The 19,224-nt window shown below is 33.1% G+C and overlaps 1 protein-coding gene across 1 annotated transcript in view; it reads left to right on the top strand.

The window, feature by feature from the left end:
* LOC128161100 (helicase ARIP4-like) overlaps positions 1-19,224 on the top strand; it is a 116,804-nt gene that overhangs the window by 90,442 nt on the left and 7,138 nt on the right. The window contains exons 3-4 of the mRNA XM_052824341.1: positions 15,870-15,988; positions 17,516-17,630. Coding sequence (XP_052680301.1) covers positions 15,870-15,988; positions 17,516-17,630 — 234 coding nt within the window. The remainder of the gene's footprint in view (positions 1-15,869; positions 15,989-17,515; positions 17,631-19,224) is intronic.

Genomic DNA, 19,224 nt, shown 5'->3' on the forward strand with positions numbered 1-19,224 from the left:
ATATATATTTAATGGTAATAAAAACAGAAACAAAAGGTATTGAGGTTGGACACTAAAAACACGTCCAGAAGATGTTACTGTTGACTCCATAACGAGCGCTAGCTTTACGTTAAGCCATGTCTTGGAGTTCGAATCCCTATAGCGAACACTGGTATAAATCACTCGATTTTGCAGTTAGATGAATGTAAACTCAAAAGTCTGGAGCCATGCGCAGTTTCAATGTAGCACAAACTGTTGTTACATTTGTGTTGCTAAAAATCTCTTTTACTGGTCGAGATTAGACGTGAAAAGTATGTACTTGTACCACAAACTGTGAACACAATGGGAACAAAATGTTAGCTAAAAGTCGAGCAATGTTAATTCGATACGATTTTAACACTTTTGAATAGTATGTTATCAAGTGTGATTTTGCACTGTCTTGCAGGCATCTGAAGTAGAAACATTCCCGGACTTGCAGGCTGTTTATTTTGTTGTAATTATTTCCTTATCAAAATACCACAAGCACACAAACCTCATACACACTAGAACATAAAGGATACATCTTTATAAAAATTATCCAATTAGATAAAAATGCACAACACTTTAAAGCTTTATCTAGAGCGATAGTTATTTGAAATAAAGTCGTTAACAGGTAAGACGGTGTTTACTCGATAACTGTTGCCATATATATTTAATGGTAATAAAAACAGAAACAAAAGGTATTGAGGTTGTACACTAAAAACACGTCCAGAAGATGTTACTGTTGTCTCCATAACGAGCGCTAGCTTTATGTTTAGCCATGTCTTGGGGTTCGAATCCCTCTAGCGGACACTGATATAAATCAATCGCTTTAGTAGTTAGATGAATGTAAACTGAAAAGTCTGGAGCCATGCGCAGTTTCAATGTAGCCCAAATTGTTGTTACATTTGTGTTGCTAAAAATCTCTTTTACTGGTCGAGATTAGACGTGAAAAGTATGTACTTGTACCACAAATTGTGAACACTATAGGAACAAAATGCTAGCTGAGAGTCGGGCAACGTTGATTCGATACGATTTTAACACTTTTGAATAGTATGTTATCAAGTGTGATTTTTCACTGTCTTGCAGGCATCTGAAGTAGAAACATTTACGGACTTGCAGGCTGTTTATTTTGTTGTAATTATTTCCTTATCAAAATACCACAAGCACACAAACCTCATACACACTAGAACATAAAGGATACATCTTTATAAAAATTATCCAATTAGATAAAAATGCGCAACATTATAAAGCTTTATCTAGAGCGATAGTTATTTGAAATAAAGTCGTTAACAGGTAAGACGGTGTTTACTCGATAACTGTTGCCATCAAACTATATCAAATATGATTCCATTATAAATACAATGGTAATACAAAAACCAAAAGGCGCATGAGGTTGGACACTAAATACACGTCCGGAAGATGTTACTGTTGACTCCATAACGAGCGCTAGCTTTATGTTTAGCCATGTCTTGGAGTTCGAATCCCTTTAGCGGACACTGATATAAATCAATCGCGTTTGCAGTTAGATGAATGTAAACTCAAAAGTCTGGAGCCATGCGCAGTTTCAATGTAGCACAAACTGTTGTTACATTTGTGTTGCTAAAACTCTCTTTTACTGGTCGAGATTAGACGTGAAAAGTATGTACTTGTACCACAAATTGTGAACACAATGGGAAGAAAATGTTAGCTGAGAGTCGGGCAACGTTGATTCTATGGTGGCAGGGGATAGTTTTGAAGGAAAGACCCGTTCAAAATTTTGAAATAAAGGGAGAACCTGGGGTTTGGCTGGTTATTTGAGGGGTATAAATTGCTAGAATATTTATTGCATTCATTTTGTGGATAGAGGAGCTCATGTCAATTTCATTGATATATGACACTTTAATACTGGTAGCACTTTTCATCAGATATGGAATGAAAATGCGAAACTGTGGCCATAATTTTCACTTTCGGTTTTGTGCTTGAAAAGTAGGGTGGGTTCAGAACACGAAATGTCACTCGAAAAGAAGGTGATTGACCCCCCATCAATTGGTGATTATTTGCATGGGTATACATTAAGCTACCAATCCTATGGTAGTTTATGGCAGTTGCTCGGGACTGGAGCGTGGTTCTGGACCCGTGAAAATGTGAAAAAAGGGCAATTTTTCAGAATATTTTGAGACCGTCCCTGGCTATTCTTTATAGTGCTATATGTAGGTTGTACTTGTTTTATTCTGAAATGTTTAAAAATTCTCAAGAGTCGGGACCATGTGTCCCCTGCATGCAAACCAATTTTAGCAAATTTAAAAACCCACTGAAAAATTAAATCTCATATATGAGCACTATCTGCCTCAAATTTCCTCAACCAAAAAAACTATCCCCTGCCACCTATACGATTTTAACACTTTTGAATAGTATGTTATCAATTGTGATTTTTCACTGTCTTGCAGGCATCTGAAGTAGAAACATTCACGGACTTGCAGGCTGTTTATTTTGTTGTGATTATTTCCTTATCAAAATACCACAAGCACACAAATCTCATACACACTAGAACATAAAGGATACATCTTTATAAAACTAATCCAATTAGATAAAAATTTACAACACTTTAAAGCTTTATCTAGAGCGATAGTTATTTGAAATAAAGATGTTAACAGGTAAGACGGTGTTAACTCGATAACTGTTGCCATCAAACTATATCAAATATGATTCCATTATAAATACAATGGTAATACAAAAACCAAAAGGCGCATGAGGTTGGACAATAAAAGCACGTCCAGAAGATGTTACTGTTGACTCCATAATGAGCGCTAGCTTTATGTTTAGCCATGTTTTGGAGTTCGAATCCCTACAGCAAACACTGATATAAATCACTCGATTTTGCAGTTAGATGAATGTAAACTGAAAAGTCTGGAGCCATGCGCAGTTTCAATGTAGCACAAACTGTTGTTACATTTGTGTTGCTAAAACTCTCTTTTACTGGTCGAGATTAGACGTGAAAAGTATGTACTTGTACCACAAATTGTGAACACAATGGGAAGAAAATGTTAGCTGAGAGTCGGGCAACGTTGATTCTATGGTGGCAGGGGATAGTTTTGAAGGAAAGACCCGTTCAAAATTTTGAAATAAAGGGAGAACCTGGGGTTTGGCTGGTTATTTGAGGGGTATAAATTGCTAGAATATTTATTGCATTCATTTTGTGGATAGAGGAGCTCATGTCAATTTCATTGATATATGACACTTTAATACTGGTAGCACTTTTCATCAGATATGGAATGAAAATGCGAAACTGTGGCCATAATTTTCACTTTCGGTTTTGTGCTTGAAAAGTAGGGTGGGTTCAGAACACGAAATGTCACTCGAAAAGAAGGTGATTGACCCCCCATCAATTGGTGATTATTTGCATGGGTATACATTAAGCTACCAATCCTATGGTAGTTTATGGCAGTTGCTCGGGACTGGAGCGTGGTTCTGGACCCGTGAAAATGTGAAAAAAGGGCAATTTTTCAGAATATTTTGAGACCGTCCCTGGCTATTCTTTATAGTGCTATATGTAGGTTGTACTTGTTTTATTCTGAAATGTTTAAAAATTCTCAAGAGTCGGGACCATGTGTCCCCTGCATGCAAACCAATTTTAGCAAATTTAAAAACCCACTGAAAAATTAAATCTCATATATGAGCACTATCTGCCTCAAATTTCCTCAACCAAAAAAACTATCCCCTGCCACCTATACGATTTTAACACTTTTGAATAGTATGTTATCAATTGTGATTTTTCACTGTCTTGCAGGCATCTGAAGTAGAAACATTCACGGACTTGCAGGCTGTTTATTTTGTTGTGATTATTTCCTTATCAAAATACCACAAGCACACAACTCTCATACACACTAGAACATAAAGGATACATCTTTATAAAACTCATCCAATTAGATAAAAATTTACAACACTTTAAAGCTTTATCTAGAGCGATAGTTATTTGAAATAAAGATGTTAACAGGTAAGACGGTGTTAACTCGATAACTGTTGCCATCAAACTATATCAAATATGATTCCATTATAAATACAATGGTAATACAAAAACCAAAAGGCGCATGAGGTTGGACAATAAAAGCACGTCCAGAAGATGTTACTGTTGACTCCATAATGAGCGCTAGCTTTATGTTTAGCCATGTCTTGGAGTTCGAATCCCTACAGCGAACACTGATATAAATCACTCGATTTTGCAGTTAGATGAATGTAAACTGAAAAGTCTGGAGCCATGCGCAGTTTCAATGTAGCACAAACTGTTGTTACAATTGTGTCGCTAAAAAACTCCTTTACTGGTCGAGATTAGACGTGAAAAGTATGTACTTGTACCACAAATTGTGAACACTATGGGAACAAAATGTTAGCTGAGAGTCGGGCAACGTTGATTCGATACGATTTTAACACTTTTGAATAGTATGTGATCAAGTGTGATTTTTCACTGTCTTGCAGGCATCTGATGTATAAACATTCACGGACTTGCAGGCTGTTTATTTGACTATTTCGTTATCAAAATACCACAAGCACACAAACATCATACACAGTAGAACATAAAGGATACACCTTACTAACAATTCTACAATTAGAATAAACCGTGCAACACTTAAACATGAAATTCACAAAGGTGAGAACTAGATCAAGCTTCATTTTCGACACTCTATTACTCCAAGAATGTATGTCGTCAACCTTATTATAGTTAATTTCAATTTCAATAAATGTGAGGGCAAGAGGAGTCACCTTAAGCTTTATATAGAGTGATAGTTATATGAAATAAGGTTGTTCACAGGTAAGACGGTGTTTACTCGATAACTGTTGCCATCAAAATATTTCAAATATGATTCCGATATATATTCAATACCGATAAGAAACAGAAGGTGCAAGAGGTTCGACACTAAAAGCACGTCCAGAAGTTGTTACAATTGACTCCATAACAAGCGCTAGCTTTATGTTTAGCCATGTCTTTGAGTTCGAATCCCTCTGGTGGGCACTGATATAAATCTATCGATTTTGCAGTTAGATAAATGAAAACTGAAAAGTCTCAAGCGATGCGCAGTTTCAATGTAGCACAAACTGTTGTTACATTTGTGTTGCTAAAAATCTCTTTTACTTGTCGAGATTAGACGTGAAAAGTATGTACTTGTACCACAAATTGTGAACACAATGGGAACGAAATGTTAGCTGAGAGTTGGGCAACGTTGATTCGATACGATTTTAACACTTTTAAAAAGTTTGTTATCAATTGTGACTTTTCACTGTCTTTCAGGCATCTGAAGTAGCAACATTCACGAACCTGCATGCTTTTCATTTGTTTGTGACTGTTTTGTTGTCAAAACAACACAAGCACACAAACTTCATAGTACACAGTAGATCACAAGTGATACCACAAGCACCAAACTTGATATAAGGCAGAGCAAGTGCAGAAATGATGCACTTGTTTGAAAATTATCCAATTAGAATGAATTTAAAGCATGTAATTTTGTGGAGAAAAAAAAATGGAAGAGACTTGATTGTTGACACTCTAATATTCTAATTATGTATTTTACTAACCTTCTTATAGGTAATTTCAATTCAAATGTGAGCGCAAAGGGGAATCCGTTTAAGACTGTTCTAAAGTGATAGTTATTTGAAATAAGGTTGTTCACCGGCAAGACAGTGTTTACTCAATTACTGTTGCCATCCAGCTGTTGCTAATCAGGAAAATCTTTAATGTGTTCCCTTTTTGTATTCAACAGCGATAAGAAAAACAAAAAAAAAAGACGCAAAAGCTTGGACACCAAAATTTCGCCCCGTAGATGGGACTGTTCATTTGATAACTAGCGCTAGCTATATGTTTTGCCATATCTTAACTTCTATCAGTCGATAATGACAAGAACCCCAGGGGCCATATCGCACACCTGAGCAACAATAGGCATGATAAAACCAGCTTAATTGAGTCATCATACAACATATATAGACAATATGGTATAATAAATGTCAACCCTTTATAAATAAAAATCTATTTTCCACCTGGTTGTTCCTATGTTTATAATCAAGTGCCATTTGAATATGATGATTCTATAGTCAAAATACATGTTGAGCATTGCAGATTTAAAAAAAAAACCTCTAAACAATTGCTTTCTTTAAGAAATAAATCTACATTAAACTTTAAACTCCTTGTGAGACCCGAGAATCGTCCAGACGCGAAAGTCTTAACATTTTACAAGAATAAGCAATGTGACAAAATGCTTGCATATGGGTAAAACCATACATGTATGTGATAACATTTCAGGTTTTGTGAATAATTAATTTTTTTTCCTTAGTACAATGGGATGCCCAAGATTGGCCCCAACCGACTCCTCAGGATTTTGATTTAAAAAAATTTGAATCTACACTATCTGAAGTTGTTTCCGATAAAGTTGCATTTTTTTTAAGCAAATGGTTTTTAAGATTTTTTTTTATCTATATATTCCTATTAAAAGTTCCCCCTGTCGTGATCCAATTCTACCCTCGGAGATAGTGAGTTAAACAGATTTGAATTTATACAAGCTGAGGATTCTTTCACACAGGTTTCAGCTGTCCATGCTGATTGTTTTCTGAACAGATTTTTGTTTAAAATTTACTTAATACATTCCTATGTAAAATTTCGACCTCCCGTTGTGGTCCCATCATACCTTCGGGGGTCCTAATTTGAATTTAAATCTACATTACCTGAGAATGCTTCCACATAAGTTTCAGCTTTGCTGGTTGATTGATTTCCTAGAAGAATGTTTTTAAGGATTTACTCTATATATTCCTATGTAAAAATTCGCCTTCCCGCCGTGGTCTCACCCTACCCCGGGGAATCAGGATGTTCAAAAGGTTCGCGGGTAGGTTAAGGCAACTCCGAGTTTAATGACCGTCAAAATTATGATCAATTTAAAAACTGTTTATTTTTATGAAAACAGTGCTGAATATTAATACCAAGTGAATGTGTTCACCAGGATTTTATTTTTCTACTTCGGAATCGACTCGATCTTTGAAGCTGTCGTACCATGGTATCATGTGACAGTTAAAAATAGATCACTTTTTTTACCTTAACAAATAATCAAAAAGTGTAACACTACCCCGAAGTTCATTTGTATGTTTGCTACAATAATTCGATCGGCAATTAGTTTATGTTTATTAGTATTACTGCTAGAATTCTATTGTTAATCGCATAAAATAAATATTGTAAATATTTATCGGAAACCCTCTCAACTTCTATAATTGCATTGAAAATACTACGTATTTTTCGTTTAAAACAACAAGCACAGGATTCTAGCAGCACTTTTCAAGTAGTTTAGGTCATATACCGTTGATATTTACCAAAGTCATCTTTCATAATATCCGGGGTAGTGTTACACCTTTGCCTTTTTTGTACAGACTGGCAGAGGAAAGGCTGGTCAAGCCATATAAATGTCATTCTGCTTACCTTATAAAACTCGCTGAATAAACAAAATACCCATGCCTGTATTATCCTGATAATATCCTAACTGACAGTTATCTAAATCTTATGTATCTGTATTGAATAAGTCTTATTTAGGCATTGTTTACACTGCATTCCGATGATTTGTCTCCCGACATGATCTTCTCTATTAAACATGCTTGTGACGTCATCAATGATAATTATACATAATAGAGAGAAATCGAAGATATATTCAGTTAGAAGAGTTTCTTGTGATATTTTATGCCTGTAGTTTTTATAATTTAAATCAGATATAAAGTTAAAATCGACAAGTTTCTGAGTAAAATATGACATCATGCTGCTTATTGTGACGTCATATTGATCAGAGGAATTTGATCGCTGAAAGTTGCCTTATCATACCCGCGTTGAATATATTATACTATACCTAAGAATGCTTCCACATAAGTTTCAGCTTTGCTTGTTGAAAGGTTTCTGAGAAGATTTTAAAAGCTTTCCTCAATATATTCCTATGTAAAAATTCGACGTCCCATCGTGGCTCCATCATAATTTTCACAACTATGAATCCAAACTACCTTAGGATGCCTCTACATAAGTTTCGGCTTTCCTGGCCAAATGTTTTTAATAAAAAAATTCACGAACATTTTCAATAATTTCTAGTTATTTTCCTTTGTAAAAGGGCGTGGTCCTTAAATGTAACAACTTTGAATCCTCCTTCCCTAATGATATTTGTGCTAAGTTTTGTAGAAATTGGCCCAGTGGCCCGTTGGAGAAGATGTTGGGAATGTGAAAAGTTTACGGACAGATGGACACACAGACAGACATAAAGACGGACGACAGACAAAATGTGATCAGAAGACCTTATTGAGCTTTCAGCAAAGATAAACTTAAAACTAGATAATTTGAAGCTGAGTGCATCTTAACTCCTCAAGAGGCTCATAAAATTGTGAACCTATTTGGAACGAAATTTAGTTGGGAGTTTGAAAACTTTGATGCAACACGATTGAAGTTAATTGAAACAGAATGTTAGCTGACTGTAGGAAAAGGCTTATGTAAAACGTGTTTAATAATTTGTTATAGTAAAGTGTCATATGTGTTTATTCATCTGAAATAGGAACATTCATTTCGGTATTTCGGTATAAAAGTGTCCAAGCATACAAACTTTATACACAATAAAGTGTAAATGATACACTTGAATGAACAATTCCAGAGAGAATTAAATGCACGTCACTTATATAATCTAAAATAGCAAAGGTAGGAAATGGATGAGAATATATTGTCAAAACTCCCTTATTTGGTTTTTTATTTCGACATCAATATGCTTGCTTTTTAATTCAAATGTTAGTGCAATGGCAAATAGTTTAAGCTTGTTCGTCAGTGATTATTATTTGAAAAAAGGTATGTCCACAGAATGTCATCTTGCGATTATCAGTTTAAAGGGGCCTAAAGTTGATCCTTTATATTATGTATCTCCAAACAAAATAATTAACTCGTAAACCAATAGTTTTGGGCATTCACAAGACCAATCTGACAAAGAGTCATACGTTTAGCTAAAGATTGTCAAACAGGACAGAGTGCATCCACAAAATACTTTGCCTTGACGAAGTCAAATCGCGTAATCAAATTTTACACTTCAAATCCCGTTTGCAAAAAAATAAATCGTAAGAAAATGTGTTTAAATGGTTTAACGCTGCAACGTTACAAAAGGTATGCAATTCTTAATAATATTTTTAAGGAAAGGATCTTTTCTGGTTTTCGACTTGTCAAACGTAAATTTGATTAATTGTTCATTAAATCAAGATGAAAGTATATTAAAATAGTATATTTTACTTTCTTTTTTATTATGATACAACTTGGCATAGAAAAAGTAATCAATGTTTAGAATCTAACAAGGACTATATTTTTTGGCATAATATTGGCGTAGGAAAATATCACATGTTTTGCAATTCAGAATGGCTGCAGATTAATGAGTCTATTTTAGCATTTTAAAACAATAACATTAAGGATGACGTTTACTCAGAATGAAAAAAAATTCCACTGATGATAATAAAAAACCAACTATTGTGTGTTATAGACCTTTTATTGTAGTGTTATTTTTCATTTTTTCAAAAAAGTAGGTCAATGACCTACTTTTTGAGTTAATGTCCATTGTATATTTTTGGAAAATTAAAGGAAAATCACTTAAAATTTTACACTATGATTAAGATTTTCTTAATTGTGAAAATAATACAAATTGCTCAACACTTTTGAAAATGAAATACAATTCATGAATGGCAATAACACTAAATACATACAAAGAATTAGGTTTTCCTTCACAATTTTTATAAATATTCCAGTCCGAATTTCCTCTATCACTTTTCAAATTCCTACCCATTTTTGGTCCAATTTTACAAAAAGTTGAATGATGATAATACAAAAACATTTATAGTATTAAACTACTTATATTGATCTTATTCTGTTGGCATATAATTTATATGAGGTCAATGATCAACATTTTGAGATATGGTGTCTTTTCTCGTTTTTAAGCAAATTTCAATATTTTTGAATTTATGCCATACGGTTATTATAATGAATAAATGAGGAAAAACTACCAGAAAATATGCAAAATTATATAGACTAAAATATATAATCTTAACTTTAATATTAGAGTACTTCCAAAAGTGTTTTAGCAGAAAACAAAATCTGCAAAATTTAGTCCGAATTTCCTCTGTTTGACTAAAAGTCTATTTTCGTTTTGGCATAATTTCATAATATAGTAGAAATATCAAATGTTATGTCAATAATAATTCATTTCACAGATACTTTTTGTGTTTAGAACAAATTTTACTCATGACATTGAGCTTTATAACAATCCGAATTCGAGAACTCACACCCTGAGTAAACAACACCCTTAATGTTGAATTTTTTTTTACTAATGTGAACTGATGATATGATACTTGGGTTTCAGAATATGTTTTTGAAATATGATCTGCCTATCAAATTACATTTTTCTAAACCTTTTAACGCTCCCGTTCTATACATTGATTTTTGTGAAAAAATCACTAAAATCAGTTTTCTCTCTTATTAAAGGGTCAATATATTAGCTTTTCTGTCAATTTATTTATTTATATAAAGTCTTCATTATACATAAAATTAGAAATATTTTATTATTGGAAGCATAAAAAAATAATCAAATTTTAAGAAAATTAGAGGATATACGGGCTAACCAATATCAATTTTAGTTTAAATATTTATTCCAATTTAGTAGTATAAGCTGATAGACATTCTGATATTCTATCATTTCATTGAAGAATAGAATCTTCAGATCTTAAACAAATGTCTACAGAACTTCAAAGAGCAACACTTATTTTTATCATCCTTTACGTTGAGGAAAAAGGTAGTGACCTTGACCTGACCTTTTTGTGAAAACAAAAAAGGTTTAATTTGATTAAACTGATAAGTTATTTGGTAATATGATTAGTTTAACTGTGTCAAAATTTCATGAATTTCTTTTTATAAGAAGTATGTTTGACAACGAGAAGACCCCTTCCTTAAATGTATTGTTAACCATTTAATTGTATAATTTTACATGGTTCATGATAATAGTGAATTGCTACAATATTTATTTATGAACTGATTGATATGTTTTTTTTTTAATTTGTAACCTCCCTTAAACTTCTCGAGATTAACTGTGGGGTGCTGTCTGGGAGGGGAACATACTTCACCAGCAACTTTATTAATCTGTAAATGCCTTTGCAGGGGTAGAGTAGTCCGTATAAATAGATGTAAATTGCCTAAAACGGTGTAGTCTAGTGTTGAAGATGTCGGAGGCTCAATCTAGACGGGCACTAGATAGATTTGTAATTAAGTTTTACATTATTTATTTATTTGGATTTACCGAGTGGCACTATTTATATTACCGACGTTCTTGGTAAAATTATTCCACACCAAGGACTGTTTGATAAATAATATAGTGATAGCCTTTAATTAAATGGCTATCTTTCCCCTGTTATATAAAATTAACCGGTTTGCACCTAAATATTAACCAAGGTAAAATATTTTGGTAGTTTGGTTACTTGGTTAATTACCGAGTCCACTTAAATATTTACCAAGGTGGAGTCTGTGTGATTGGGTTGCCAAGTAAATCACCAAACATCACCACAACATTTTCCGAGGTGTTTCATTGATTAATAATCTATTTATTGTGTATTTTTGTTTATTAGATGAAGAATATCAAATTATTATTTTTAGATTTATAGCATGCCGACTCAATATATCGAGTATCTGGGTCGCATGCTGACTGACGTTTTTCGTACTAATTGCTTGAACATAATTATTCACCATGTTGTCTACGGACTTTTCCGTTATTCTCCCGATTAAGACAAAGAACACACGGCGGGTGTGACCGGTCAGCACAGGATGTTAACTCTTCCTAGGCACCTGATACTACCTCCGTGGCGCTCTGCTTTGAAATTGTATTTCGTTTTAAGGATTTTTTAGATGGTTGACAGTTTGTTATTTTTTTATTGTAAATAAACTGTATATGAGGTTTTTGGTCCTTCGTTGTTATTAAAACTATAAAATATATAAAATATAAATTTGGTATTTATCAATTCTGGGAAATTCATAGTTTTCGCCAGGATCAAATACCCTAGAAATAAAACTGTGTTGACGTGTTTGCCTCGCGTCATAATACTCGTAAAAGATATTTTCTATTTAAGGCGTGACTACTTACAAAGCAGCAAGATGTTTTTTAATGTCCCGAGCTTTAAATTTCATTTAGAGATAATGACATATACATTATTTTTAAATGCTTTCTGTCTAAAAAAAAATACTGTTTGATAACAGTTTTATCAATGTACATTTATTTGTATTTCAATTCACTCTTAATCTAAAGTTCTATATGTATTCTTCCAAATTACATTTGAAATTACAATTGCTTATAAACATACTGATAAATTTTATATCTATGAAATCTACCCCCCCCCCTCCAAAAAAAAGGAATTAATTATATCGAAAATCTTCTTTGATGATTAAAAAAAATATGTTTACTTATAGAAATGCAAAAAAAAAGTTATTTTCTCGATACGAATGCAGCTTCCTGGTTCTTAATGTTCTTTATGTTATTATTTTTACCTGCCATAAAAAAGCCGGTCAGATTAAATGTATATAGATGAATGAATTAAATGGGTTTTTTGCAGACGAATATTTCATTCTCATAGCTTTCATTTTATAGCATTTTAATCTTTAGTTAATATTTAATTTTTGACATCAATGTATTTTGTTATCAAGGTAAGTGCTGAATTTTTTGCTATTAAAATGTGCAGTCTTATATAGACGAATGAATCTATTGAAAAGAAATAGTTCTTATTGATTAAAGTGCTTACATAAGTCTATTAGTAAAATGTTTTTATTACATGTATTTTTATAATCAATGTCTTCATATAGAAACGGTTTCATTTGTTTCAGCCCATTACATCCATAAATTACTGTTAGCTCCTGCCATTTTTTTTTATATGAACAGTAATTCTGTGTTCCTATTTTACAAATTGAACTATTTTCTGACCTCGTCTTCGTGATATAACTCAAATCTAATGAGCGGATAAAACACTTAATGCTCATTTGATGATTTAATGCAATTATAATATATGAAAAAATGTTATTAAAACGATGTTAATGATAACTATATAACAAATGTTGAAACAATAATACCTTGATTTAAAAAGATTTACCTTTTATTTGATAATTAATACTTTTACTGCTACTACTACTACAACTTCTTTTACTACTACAACTTATTATATTTTTTTGACAAAAGTCGATCCTCAAATTAATAGGAAAATCATAGAAATAATATGAACGAGTATATTATTAATGAACTCTTTTTAAATTAAATTTGTTGATTAAAAACAATAAAACTATCAGATCACTGTGGGCGTAACATATATTAAAAATATTTATTTTTACATACATACATTGTTGCCGGAGGACACAATTACATGTACAAGGTAAGAAGTTAAGCTTTTTAAATAATCAAATTATGACTCGCAAGACTGGCAATGCTCTCAGTACTTTGATTTATATATAATGTGGGTTAAAACGAAGGATAACTCTTTCAAACTAACTGCGCGATACATTGTTTACGGCGTTTTGTGTTTATTTAAATCAAACTTAAGGCATGTTTTGTTACTTGAAGTAAATATAAGAGACAACGATTTCTTTGAAACGACAACAATTTGCACATTTGCGCTATCCTTATGTGCAAAAAAATGAATAATTAAAAAACGATCGACAACAAGCTATATAACAGTCATATAGTAAACAAGACGATACCCTGTATGAGAAACTTTTCCAATGATATCAATGTAATATTCCATCTTTTTAAATCATTAATCTGTTATTCAAACACTAAAGCATACATATGTTTGAGTTTTCTTAACTTATGTTTACTTATTATTTACATTATAACAGCGTAGATGTAAATAAGACTGCTACAGTTTTCCCCCTTAACGGCCGCTAACGTTGGTCAAATGTGAAAAAAAGTTGCAGGCATCTAAAGTAAAAATTTTTGAAACTACTTCATATTCCTTAGAGGATGGTGAAAATTAAAATTCATATATCTTTTTTATCAGCTCTCAAAACCTTTTGAAATCTTAAGAACACCCTTAGATTAGTCCACTCTAACATATTAGCGCGTAAAAATCATAGAAAATATTTGCAAAAGTTCCTTTCTAACCGACAGCCTGCAAGACAGTGATTTTACATACTCCGGCGCTAAGCCGGGAACCGTAGTTATATATATATATATATATATATATATATATATATATATATATATATATATATACAGTAACAAAATCATAATTACACCATTATTAGAATATTTAAAAAAAAATTAAGAACATCACACTACTTGTATAAAAATGTATTTTACAGAATAATTCTGACAATATATTTTGATAGTTTTATAGACAGGGTTATGTCCCTTTCTATTAGCAATTTAAATGAGTAAATCCTGCATACGTCCCGGCTTGCTAACTTTTATTGCATTACGTAGAAAAATTGCTTAAATTATTGCATTTGTGGCATATTACTTTTATATTAACCCCCGTAGTTACAATTGGTTCCATATGACAATATATATTCGACTCACTTAATCTTACACTAAATACATCTTATAAATACAGTAGACCTTTTCACGCGCGGATTTAGACGGGGAATGTGGAAGGGGGGTGGGGGTACAAGGATCGAGACACCCCCTCCCTGTAAAAATTAAATAGGAAAGTTGTACGAAGAAAGGTCTTAGATTCTGCTGGCGGCAAAGATAATTATACATCAGAACACCCCCTCCCCCTTAAAAACTTATGAATCCGCAATAGGTACTAGTATGTTTTGTGTATACCATTTAACTCCTTGTTTGCAGATCTAGAATTTCTATACTCAGTACCATATAAGCAGAATATCATTTTTGTGTAGCTCTGTCATTATCACATGTCTTTTATATATGCATAGCCCTTCAGAATTATTTGTTTAAGAATAAACATGTTATATACATGTAAACCTTGGTTAGTTTATTAAACAGACAACAAGAATTGTGTGGCTCAGCAACTTTTATCTTCGGAGGTAAATCGATTGATATAACATGTCTCTGCTGATATCGATAAAATAAATGGCCCTGTAAAATATATTAATACAAGGAACATTATATAAAATATAATTATTTTATATATATATATATATATATATATATATATATATATATATATATATATATATATATATATATATATATATATATATATATATATATATATATATATATAAATCCAGAAAAAAGTCACATTGGTCGGATAAAATATATTTATATGTTGTAAATGTCTCTGGAAGACTAAAACACCAAATCTGGTGTGTATTAATACAATATCCTTCACTATATTTATCGAAGAACACTTGACTTTCCCAGCTACCTCAAACCGGATCACGAACTGATATTATACGCTGATATGTCATTGATTCAAATATTTGTTTCTTCCTTATTTCATTGATTCAAATATTTGTTACGTCCTTTCTACTCAGTATGAGTAATTAGGTAACTTCCTTTTTACCGTGAATTTTGTTTCATTTTTAAAAATGTGGGCTTTGTCTCTCTGTCCATTCTTCTTAAAAATTAGATATAGATGGGTAATTTAATTCCATCAATACATGTATAGAATTCTATGATTGTTTTTTGCTAGGAATTTAAGCACCATATTGTTGTCCATTTGTACCGGTATATGAAAATTCACAGAAGTGCTCTGACAAGGTGACCCTTGAATACAGGTTCAATTTTTCCTTTATTCAGCAATCAGCTGTCTCATGCATAAATCTCACCATCAATTTAAAGTCGTATAGTGCCTCATAAACCTAACTACAGGGAAATTGGATTTTGTAACTCGATTGAATGTGATGACACCATTTTTCTTCTCTTTAGGTCAGTGACCTAATTAAAGAATACACCTGTGGACTCCTGGATAGTGGAGGAAAGATGGCCATCTTATTCAAAGTCTTGGAGGAATCTCTGGCCATTGGCGATAAAATTCTTGTCTCCAGGTAGGTTTACCAAATTTTCTGCAGACACATTAAAAGCTTAAGAGGCTAACTGAAATTGCCAAGCTTTCAAATTTGAAGTATGTGCTTAAAAAGTCTTATATCTAAGTGAAGGGTAGGAAAAGAGTTTACTGATAAATGCAGTATAGTTACTCATAAATAAATTTAATCTTAAAGCCAGAGCTTGTTTACTTTTTGGATCTCCTTGAGGAGTTTCTGTCCAAGCGGAAAGTCCCACGTCCAGACATGATGAGAACTGGTGCAAAAATCAGAACTACTTCGGTAAGTGCAACGTTACAAGTACTTCTTTATAGGTTGGTTTTTTTAGGAACCCTGAACAGATTTCTGGGATTTCTATGAACTGTAGGAAATTCAGTCCATATTCCTTCATACACAGATTATGTTATCCGAACCAATTGCAAGAATAAAGGTCTTTAATTTGGTGTATTTACCCTTAAAATATGGTGTGTGTGATTTTACCAGTGAGGTTGGAGGAAACCTCTGACTTCATATGTAGATCTGCATTTGTCGTGTCCCATTACAGATTGTCAGATCTTGCATAGCATATCGAAAAGGAGAAGATTAATCTGTCTGATTTTAATAAGATTGACTCTAGAGAATCTCAGCAGCTTTTGGAATCTTGTGAAGTAGGGAATTCCAGAATGAATTTTTTTGCAATGGGGATTAAATTCACTTTCACTAAAATAATGATTATTTTTCAACCCCGGTTTCGAAGGAGAGGGGGTATACTGTTTTACCCTTGTGTGCCTGTCTGTCCATATCAATTTCTGTCGCGTTTTTCTCAGCAACTAGTCATCGCAGATACTTCAAATTTTAGCACACTCTTTTTAGTAAATATGATGGGATCTATTTTTGTAGCAAACCAGACAAACAATTTTGATTCATTGCATTTTCTTTTTACCTGATAAGTTGATAATATATTTTTACCATGATTCTTGAGATGTCTAGGAAAGAATATCTAATAAAATGTTAATATCTCTCTCTCTCTCTCTCTCTCTCTCTCATAAAATTTGCACTTCTTCATAATTATATTAATTAAAGCATCATAATTATGCATTGTATATCTGCAGAATGTGTGAAATTAGTGTCCAAGTAGCGTAGTGGACAATGCACTCGCTTGTCACCGCTGCGACCCGAGTTCGATCCCCGTGATCGACAGTGGTGGTATGTGATAGAGTATGGTGGTCGCCCGCTTGGACACGTGGGTTCTCTCCGGGTACTCCGGCTTCTTCCCACACCAATGACCCCCTCGCGCTAACATCCGTGTTAACGAGAGATATTAATATAAGTTGTAGAACTGGCTTATCAATCGTTGTAAAATAAATAAAGTTCAGTTTAAATTAGAAAAATAAGTACACATGAAATCTGCTAAAAATTGAGAAACAATGAATATTAATAATATTTCTACTATTTATAAAAGAACTTTTATCCACATCTTTGTTATCTATTCCAGCATGATAATGGAGGCAATTCAAATTCCTGGAATATAATGTATTTTCTCTCTGACAGAGCTGGGTCACTAGGGATCAACTTGGCAGGAGCCAACCGTGTTGTCGTCCTTGATGCCTCGTGGAATCCCTTCAACGACTGTCAGGCCATTTGTCGGGTTTTCCGGTTCGGACAGGTCAAGCCAAGTTACATCTAACGCTTGGTGACCGACAACAGCATGGAGAAGAAGATTTACGATCGCCAGGTGTCCAAGCAGGGAATGTCAAGTGAGTGGTTCAAATCTTAAAGGCAGAGATGGGGGTTATTCTCTTTACGAAATCAGTGTAAAAATAGGCAGTGGGAGGGGTCTAAGTTTTGTAGCTTTGGTTAAGTTAACTCTTATATTTTGTAATTTTTAGCTCACCTGAGCTGAAAGCTCAAGTGAGCTTTTCTGATCACCTTTTGTCCGTCGTCCGTCTGTCCGTCTGTCTGTCCGTCCGTCCGTCTGTAAACTTTTTACATTTTGAACTTCTTCTATAAAACCGCTTATCCAATTTCAACCAAATTTGGCACAAAGCATCCTTATGGAAGGGCAAATTTAAATTGCAGAAATAAAAGTCCGATCTGTATTCAAAGCGGAGAAAACCTTGAAACTGTAGAAAAAGGGGGGTGCATTTCTAAAAATCTTCTTCTCACGAACTACGGACTCCAATTCAACGTAGTTGAGCATAAATTATCCTTATGGGAAGGAAAATATAAATTGCAAAAATTAAGTGCTAATTCTGTTTCAAATCTGAGTTATTACGAAAATAATAATAAAGGAAAGGCGTGTTTCAGCTTCGAGTTCGGCATCCGGTAAAATGGGTAGGCAAGACTTGGCCTGGGCAAAACAAAAGATTGGCAGTTATTAATCTGCCAATCTCATTAAAATTTCAGGATATTTGATAAACCAGTATATTTGTATTCGATGTAAATATTGCTGCAAAATAGTGCATATTTGGAATTGACGATTGCCGATCTGCCCGGCTTTTATTTTGCCACGGCCCGGGTTTGCATACCCATTTTACCAAGACTCGTACTCATACTTCTAAAACGAGGTTCTTTGTTTAAAGCAGCCATGACATTATACGAAAAAGGGTCGATCTGACTATGATGAATTTGCTTGTTATGCAACAGTTCGCGTATGAAGGGACATTTTTGAAACATGCAAAATATATTGGTGCCGATTTTGTGAAGTAAATTGAGGCTAAATATTTCAATGCGTTGACAGTTTACACATGACGTTGGTGTTAGCTTGTTCTGATTTTCGTTTCGTTTTCATTATTTATGCTTTGTAACCTGTGAACTATCGTCTGTATTTCGTGATTTTTACGTATCAAATCAAACAGAGACTTCGGTAAATTAAACAGTTAACTGTTTACCTGCGCAAATTAAGCAAAATCTGATGTATCAAAAGAGTACTGAAATACAATTCATTCTATCGGTAATTCGGCATTATCTTTTGCGTAATGGTAGATTAATGCAATAGGTTTTGTTGAGATGTTCGGCATTTTCTCTAGTTTATTCAGTTTAAATAGAGTTTGATATCGCTAATGGAAATATGTAGGTATATACATGTATATATATGATTCATTTCGAAAAAATAAATTGTGTTCTTCATTTGTTATAGTGCATGTTTCTTGTGTTTAATTGTTTACGAATTCTATTTACTAACCATATTTGAGTGTTAAGCTTCGAATTATAAGCAAGATACAGAGATTTGCTCACAATTCTATGTTTGTACACAGATC

Source organism: Crassostrea angulata, chromosome 8, assembly GCF_025612915.1.
Source record: "Crassostrea angulata isolate pt1a10 chromosome 8, ASM2561291v2, whole genome shotgun sequence".
NCBI lineage: Eukaryota > Metazoa > Mollusca > Bivalvia > Ostreida > Ostreidae > Magallana > Magallana angulata.